We start from the raw sequence: 8,009 nt of genomic DNA on the forward strand, positions 1-8,009 counted from the left end.
GTGTGCATGTGTGAGTGGGCATGTGTCTGTATGAGTATGTCTGCATATGTGCATGTGGAAGGGTGTGTATCTGAGTGCATTATGTGAGCACATGAGCATGTATATGTGTGTATGTACATGATCCTATATATATGCATGCACTGTGCACATGTGCATATGAGTGAACAAGCGTATGTGTGAGCACACGAACATGTGTGTGTTGGTGTATATCTGTGTATGTGAGTGTGAATGCATGTGAGTGTGAGTGTGGTGCCGGGCATTTTATCAGTTTGTGTAGGGCTGTGTACCCGCCACCCCTGTCCTTCAGTGACAGGACTGCTCAGCACAGCTGGGATCATCTTGCCGCCTATTTAGAGCCACATCTGCTTCTCTTTCCTGACTCTGCATCCTCTTATCTGTCCCCTTTCCTATAGTTTGGCCATTGTTCTTTTTTATATATGACCCAGGACCCTGGCTTGCTGCAGTCTGTCAGCTTTGCAGGCTGTGGTCATGGATGGAGCTGCTGTGAGCATCTCTGCAGAGCCACCTGTGTGGGGGTGCAGCTTTCACAGCTCCCTGCCACATGCCCAGTGCAGACCGTCGTAACGTGACTTTTATCTGTTGTGTGTTCACCAACACACGGAACACATCCTTCTCCCAGCGGGGCTGCTATCACTAATCTCCCAAGGAGGCTAGACCAGAGCAGGGCAGACAGGGGTTCGACCCATCGGAACCCCGTGGGCCTGTGCGCAGGGTCCTTTAAGAGGTGACTCTGGTGCCAGTCTTTGGGGTGTTCTGAGGGTGGTCTTTGCTGTCACGGAGGCCCATTACCAAGAAAGGACCTCAAAGTGTCAAATGCGACATCCCCAAACACATGTCTGTCTTCATGTTGAGACCAAAGGAGAGACTTTATTTGCCAAGAGTCTTCAGAAATCAGGTGAGGTCAGTTGGGATGCCTGGGTGTCTTACACCAATGGAGGAGGAGATGCAGAACAGAACAGAGGCAGAGAGTAGGGAGATGGGACCACAGACGAGCATCAGGAAAATGATGATGATGCCCAGTGCTGGCTCTACAATACCTGGACCTCAGGTCTCTGGGCTGTAAAGCTGTAGGACAGTAAATACCAAGTGCTACACTTTCCTAAGCACAGCATCTGCAGTAGTTTCTCAGGGCCAGCTTTCCTGCTCTACTCAGACACATCACGTAAGGCCCATTACAACTCTGATTCTGGGAATCTATCACACACAATCTTCTACAAAGAACTGTGTGCGGCTTGGCTTCTGTAGGACAACCCAGCAGCAGGCAGAGTGTGAGCTCTGAGATGCGCTGCTCGGGGCTACTCTGGGCTGAACCTCCCCCAGCCTCTGACAGTGACTCTGTGCTGCCCTGTCTGGCTACCAACACCTTGGGCTGCCGTGTCTTACACTCAGATCAAAATTCACATACCGGAAGCCGACTAGCTCCTCTTTGGGACGTCGTAGCAGTTATCTGGGGAGACAAAGGGATGTCAGATGGTTTGCTGAGCCTCTCCTTGACTCCCCATCCCAATCCTCAGGTCGTCTGTGCCAGGCACACCAAGCTGCAATTCTGCCTTCTCTGGACCCTTTCTGGGCCAAAGCAGGGAGCCTACCTTGGTCTATCAAGTCGATGATATTTTGTGAATCCAGCCCATATTTTTTGCAGATGTTTTCAAATCTTTTCAGGTAAGACTTCTCAAACTTTGGGATGCGTCCTGGGGACAAATTTGGGACTTTGTTGGGGAGGGGTCCCAAGGCACCATTCCATCATGTGTCTAGGGCCCAAGGGAGAGCCCTACCAGTGGCTGGGATTCCCGAACAGACGGGGGTTGGGTTACCATAGAGCGCCAGCACGCGGGTCTTGGTCCTATTCTTGATGTTCTCCATGTAGAAGATGACGTACATTCTGTAGTCAGTCTCTGAGAGCCGCACCCTGTTTTCCCCCTCGTCTGCAGAGACAGAAGTCCTCACCCCCTTTTCCCCTGGCACTGGAGCACCCCACCCTCACTTCTGGAATGAGTGTCATGTGTATGTGTCTTCTGCTAAGCAGACATTGGAAGGAGCAGGAGTTTGGATGCCCAGTACTGGCGCAGGAGGAGGCTGTGGTATGGGAGTATGGGTAGCTGGATATCATGGCCCCCATCTGTCTGTCTGAGGATGGGCCTTTGTGTGCTGTCTCCACTGGCCTCAGCATAGCCTTTGCCTCTCTGGGAGTTCCAGGCTGGTGATATCCAGAGAGAGGGCCAGGCTGGGGGCCCTTCAGTTCCCCTAGGCTGGAGTGCTCTTGCTTTAGGGTTTGGGGTGAGTGTTTAGCAGAGTGGGCAAGGCCTCAGCAGAAAAGCTTCCTGGCTGACAGAGAAGGAGGAGCAGGGATTCCACTCACAATCAACGGTGAATTCCCCGTTGGTCTCTGTCTTTTCACAGACCATGGTCACAGCCACACATTCTCCTTGAACCCTGGGGGACAGAGAGGGGGGAGGCTCAGAGCAAGCACGGGTCCCTTCCCCCTGCCTGCATCATGGCAGGAGGTCACTGAGCCCCCAAGCCTAGTACCTTTGGCTTCCATAACCACCACAGCTCAGAAGGGGCCTTTCAGACCTTTCAGCACCGGGAGGGGCACAGAACATAGAAATAGGCCAGGGCACCCCGACCCCATCATGATGATCCCCAGGGAAGGGCTGGCGACCGTTCACAAACTGGCCCAGGCATGCAGGTGTGTGAGTGTATGAAGTTCCCGTGCGGCACGGGAACACAGTCTCCCCTAGTTTCAGCTTGTGGGGAGGGGCTGCGAACAACACGCACATAAAATGGAAGTCGAACTGCAGGCTCCCGTTCTTTAAGATACTGATCTTCCGGATGAAGAGCCTCAGGTCTCCGTTTTCTCTAATCCGCGTCATGTTATCTGAGGCCATGAAAAAAGAGTTCCAGGTCCCAGAAATCTGGAAGGAAAGATTGAGTGACGGGAGGCCTAACACAGCCCTGGGGCTGCTTGACCCCCATGGCCACCACGCTTCTGGGTGAGTCCCCGAACACTAGCTCCAAGCTAAGACCTCTTTTTGCCTTCCCAGCCCCGCCTCTGCCCTCATTCCTCTCAGGGTTCCTTCTGTACCCTCTGGCTCCCATCATGGCTGGGCTGGGAAGGGCTCCCACAGCACAGACACCCTGTTTCGAGGTCAAGCATCCCACCCAGTCAAGGGAAGGCAGGTACTCTTCATGAAGCCTAACCTAGCCCCATAGGGCTTGGCCCACCCTGGCCATGTTGTGGTTCCTCTGCACCGTGAAATCCTGGCTGAATTGCGCATTGGCAAGGCTGAGCACCAGGCCCAGCAGCAGCAGTAGGACCATGCTCTCCGGTGGACACCTTGGCCTGCACCTCACTCCCTTATGTCCTGTTCTGTTCTGTGGTTGACAGCGTCTGTGGACAGTCTGTCCACACACATCCTGTGTCCTGTTGGAAGGCCGCCAAAGACAGTCTCCCCGCTCCCCAGTTAACTGTTCACATTCAAGAGCTAGCTGCAGAACCCACTTGAGGTGATGTGCGGTTGGTTCAGAAAGCGACAGGGGAAGCTAGGACGGGCAGGGTTTGACCATCAGGTCCCTGGACCCAGGCCAGCCTGCTGAGACCATGGGAGACTCTGAGCCCTTGCTCTATCTCTCTAAACTGGAGGAAGGAGCTCAGAACCTAGGTGTTTGAGTCCTGTCTCCACACCCTGTCTGACCTCATTGTTTACGTTTGAGTGAGTTTGGCTCCATCTGCACGTCTTGCAGTACAGTCTACAGCAGAGCCGGCCACCTGGCCCCCATAGGATGCCATTGAATGCAGCCTGTGGTTCCAAAACTGCAAGAAAGAACCTGAGTGAGGGAGTGCTGGTGAAATCAGCCCCCGAGTGATTGTGGAGGGGTTCTGAGAGAGGACAATGTCCTGGACTTTGAGGGTACAGTGGTTGGAGCACACAGATCAAGGGTCAGACGCGATCCCGTCCTGGCTGGAGACTGGCCGTGGGAGGTGGTGGTGAGATGCATCCAGGAAATGTCTGCACAGCTCCTACAGCTGTGTCGCAGGACTCTGGAGCCCACTGCCTCCGGACACAGGTGCGTTGGTGGCAGCGGAGGGGAGGCTTTATTCCTTTGAAGAGATAAGGCTAAGCTTGGCAGCCAGGGCCGGAAGAGCTCAGCCCCCTTCAGGCCATCCAAAGGGCTGACACCCACTGACAGCCACTTCCCTACTTATGCGGTTCTGCCATCTATGTGCCTTTGGCTGATGTGGTTCTGAGATAAAGGGAGCCCACCTGTCCCTGGGTACCTGGTAGGTGTCAAGCATTAGAAACCATCATTGAAACCACACACAGTTAACGCCAATGCTAAGTTCTTTGACTTCTAATCTCCCTTTCTGTTGATCATTTTCCCGTAAATAGGGATGGGGCAACATGACACCAGTGCTGTTGACTTTTCCTTGGTCCCCCCCCCCAGCTGTTCTGAACAAAAGAGCTGTCAGTCCAATAACCTTATATATTCCATACCATTGAGCCCTTCTTGCTTGAGCTCCCGAGCTTCAGCCAGACCCAGGACTGTCCCAAACTATTCGTGCTGGGCTTTTTCCTGTCACAAGCCTTGGGGAACTCCAGGTGACTGCATGATCACTTCTACCCAGGACAGAGATGGCCCACATGCCCTGCTGGCCTCGCAGGACTGCTCATGAGAGGTAGAGAAGAAGCAACACTGTGATTGGTGCAAACACGAACTTTATTTGCATAACAAGTTTGCTTAGACCAGAAGGAAATGCCTGGGTTATATCTGGTTTGATGAACTAGACAGCACACAACCTAGCTAGACTCTGTAAAAGGAGCTGAGGGCTGTGTTCCTGCGGCCCCAGCTCCCGGCCGCCTGGCTAGCTTATGCCCCGAAATAATTACACAGAAACTATATTCTTTTAAACATTACCTGGCCCATTAGTTCCAATCTCTCTCTCTTTTTTTTTTTTTGCTTTTTCAAGACAGGGTTTCTCTGTGGCTTTGGAGCCTGTCCTGGAACTAGCTCTGTAGACCAGGCTGGTCTCGAACTCACAGAGATCCACCTGCCTCTGCCTCCCGAGTGCTGGGATTAAAGTAGTTCCAATCTCTTATTGGCTAATTCTCACATCTCGATTAACCCATTTTTAATAATCTGTGTAGCCCCACGAGGTGTGGCTTACCAGAAAAGATCTTAACCTGCATCTATGTCGGGTGGGAGAATCATGGTGACTGCCTTACTCTGCTTCTTTCTCCCAGCATTCTGTTCTGTCTACTCTGCCTACCTAATTTTCTGTCCTATTGAAGGATCAAGGCAGTTGCTTTATTAACCAATAAAATCAACACAAAACAAAAGACTCCCACATCAGCTAGACACACAACCTCCTTTGCTAGCTACCCTGGTATTGCAGCACTGGGCCCAATGAAAACCTTTCCTTGACTGTGATTTTTGTTGTGGTTTGTAAGCTTGTTTGTGCTAAGGTTTTGTGTAGCCAAAGATGACCACGAGTTCTTGATCATCTTGCCTCCATTTCCCCAAGTGATTCCAGGCATGTTCGGTTTGACTGGCCTTGACTATATTTGGTGTGGCTGGTCATACACACACACACACACACACACACACACACACACACACACACACACAAAGCAGGAGAGACAATGGAGCATCAGTGGCAGCGAGGGCGGCTGAGCAGTGGGCAGGCCCAGCTGCAGAACATCAGAGCCTCTGGCCACATAGACCCCTGCACAGCAGCCGCGTGCATGAGGGAGAGCCAGCAGCCACTGCTGCACCCTTACTCAACAGCTGTGACAGTGGCCATAGTAACAGGAGGTGCCCAATTATTTAAGGGATTGGGTTGGTCAGAAATAAGAGAAGTAGAGGCAAAAAGAGGCTGGAGAGCAGAAGCTGGAGACAGAACGCTGTAAAAAGTCGGAGAGGAATTACCACAGGCCATGGGCACTTGAAGTGTTCCCAAGAGCTGTCAAGACTCCAGAGCCAAGGGCCTCAGACAGCCCATTGCTGAGAACTGAGGTATCCTTACTTTAAAGGCTGAACAAAGCTATAATGCTAGGATAGAAGGGTCTGGCTACCTAAAACCACCCAAGAGCTGTGACACTAGGGGGCGCCACCTGCTACTGCTCATATCTGACACTTTCTGTCTCTCACTGCTATTTAACAAGAAGAGAAACCAAAAGCTGCCACGATTAGCCATTGAGGTATATGGGCAGAGTAAAAGGACCCCGGCCAGATGATTAACAAACAGGGCCAGAAGTTCTAGAAAAAGTGCCTCCTATGGCCCATCTTGAGGGAAAGAAGGCGAGTGAGACTGGGCCATGGTTTGTGGGCACCACTCTTCCCCGTTTGCAGAGCCATAGATGCTCAATGAGCACACAAAGCCCACATCCCACTCTGCAAGGCTCCCTGCCAAGCAAGCCCTGGTTTTCTGTCTGGAGGTAGAGCCGGGCACATTTCCTAGTCACGCAAGTTCCAGGGGGATTTTCAGCAAAGGGCAAGAACTGTGCTTCAGGTGAGCAATATGGAAACATCTCTAGCTTCCTGGAAGAAGTGTTCAATTCCCTTCTAGGTCTCTGCAGCTGGGTCATGGAGCTCCAGCTGTTGGTGGGCATAGGGAAGGTGTTTTGTGGTGGGGAGCATCTAGGTGAGCCACTCCCTTTGTGTGGCCATGGCCTTTGCCAGATGCTCTAATGCACCCCCACTCATCTAACCCCCATGGAGCACAGGCGTCCTGTGTCTGCTTTAGGCTGAAATCACATAGGGGACAAGCAAAAAGTTGCCTGCAGTGACAAGTATAGGCCCTGAAAATGCCAGGCAATGGATGACCCATGTAAGACATTCTAGAATGTTCCCTTGCTCTATTCCATGCAGGAACAGCTATGGTCCTTATCCCCAAACCCTTTGGAGAAACTCTCAAGACTTAGAGTCGTCAGGGCTCCATGTCAGCACAGGTAAAGTGCTGTTAAAAGATAATAAAATAGTGCATGGCAGAGCCAAGGGGCTTTTGTCTAGGCAGGGGAGATTGTCGTGTGTGTGTGTGTGTGTGTGTGTGTGTGTGTGTGTGTGTGTGTGTGTGATCGCCTGCAGCTGGAAGTTACAGGTGGTTGTGAACTGCCTGGCATGTGTGCTGGGAATCACACACACGCTCTGATGGGCAGCCAGTGCTCTTAGCCGCTGAGACACTCTCAATCCCCATATGATTCATTCCTGTAATTCTTCCTTTAGCGGTTGAAGGAGAGCTAGAACCTTCTTTAGATAACAAAATGCCACGAACAAAACTCGCCCAGCACCCTAAGAAATACTTGGCATTGCTATTCGTGTTAGGAAGGCTTGAAGTAAAGGACCCACCTCCCAGGGGTCACAGGTAGTGCCCCCAAATCAACGACACAAGGAGGACATAATGCTGCTTTAAGAGTCAGGAAGAAAGACAGACTGGGAGAGGTGGGGACAGACATGTCTAGAATTTTTTCTCCAAACGACTCTAGACCCTGTTATGTTGTCAGCATTGAACTCCACGAGCCCCGAGAACTGTGTAGAGGGGGAGATGTGCCCATGCTCTTGGGCAGGAGTGGCTCAAGGGTCTCTATAAGCAAATCTGCGCTCCAGACATAGGTCAAACGCCTTCTAGTTAGCATCCTTTGAGACCATGGCTCCATGATGTTCTCTGAGATATGGGGCAAACTTCTCAGTTTTGTTATTATAATGAAATATTTAAGGCAGGCTTGTTTCTGGCTAGCTTTTCTTAAATTATCCCAACTACCTTTTGCCTCTGGGTTTTTTCCTTTTCTTCTGTATATTTTACTTTCACTCTTACTCCATGGCTGGCTGGGTGACTGGGTGGCTGGGTGACTGGGTGGCTGGATGACTGGGTGACTGGGTGGCTGGGTGGCTGGGTGGCTGGGTGGCTGGGTGACTGGGTGGCTGGATGACTGGGTGACTGGGTGGCTGGGTGGCTGGGTGGCTGGGTGGCTGGGTGACTAGGTGGCTGG

The 8,009-nt window shown here is 51.9% G+C and overlaps 1 protein-coding gene across 1 annotated transcript; it reads right to left on the minus strand.

The window, feature by feature from the left end:
* Positions 1 to 1,436: 1,436 nt before the first annotated feature.
* Lcn9 (lipocalin 9) lies at positions 1,437 to 3,342 on the minus strand. Its single transcript, XM_013355522.1, has 6 exons — positions 3,247 to 3,342; positions 2,800 to 2,936; positions 2,381 to 2,454; positions 1,836 to 1,946; positions 1,611 to 1,712; positions 1,437 to 1,468 (listed from the first exon to the last, which is right to left on the minus strand). The coding sequence occupies exons 1-6, from the start codon at positions 3,340 to 3,342 to the stop codon at positions 1,437 to 1,439; spliced, it is 552 nt and encodes a 183-aa protein (XP_013210976.1).
* Positions 3,343 to 8,009: the final 4,667 nt, after the last annotated feature.

The sequence above is a fragment of the Microtus ochrogaster genome, chromosome 4, assembly GCF_000317375.1.
Source record: "Microtus ochrogaster isolate Prairie Vole_2 chromosome 4, MicOch1.0, whole genome shotgun sequence".
Taxonomy (NCBI): domain Eukaryota; kingdom Metazoa; phylum Chordata; class Mammalia; order Rodentia; family Cricetidae; genus Microtus; species Microtus ochrogaster.

Bases quoted from the DNA above. Each gene is read 5' to 3' on its own strand.
- Lcn9 (XM_013355522.1), bottom strand. From the start codon at position 3,342: ATGGTCCTACTGCTGCTGCTGGGCCTGGTGCTCAGCCTTGCCAATGCG. The intron at 2,937-3,246 runs GTGGGCCAAGCC...CTTTCCTTCCAG, and splicing joins GGAACCACAACATGGCCAGG to ATTTCTGGGACCTGGAACTC. The intron at 1,713-1,835 runs GTAACCCAACCC...ATTTGTCCCCAG, and splicing joins CCGCGTGCTGGCGCTCTATG to GACGCATCCCAAAGTTTGAG.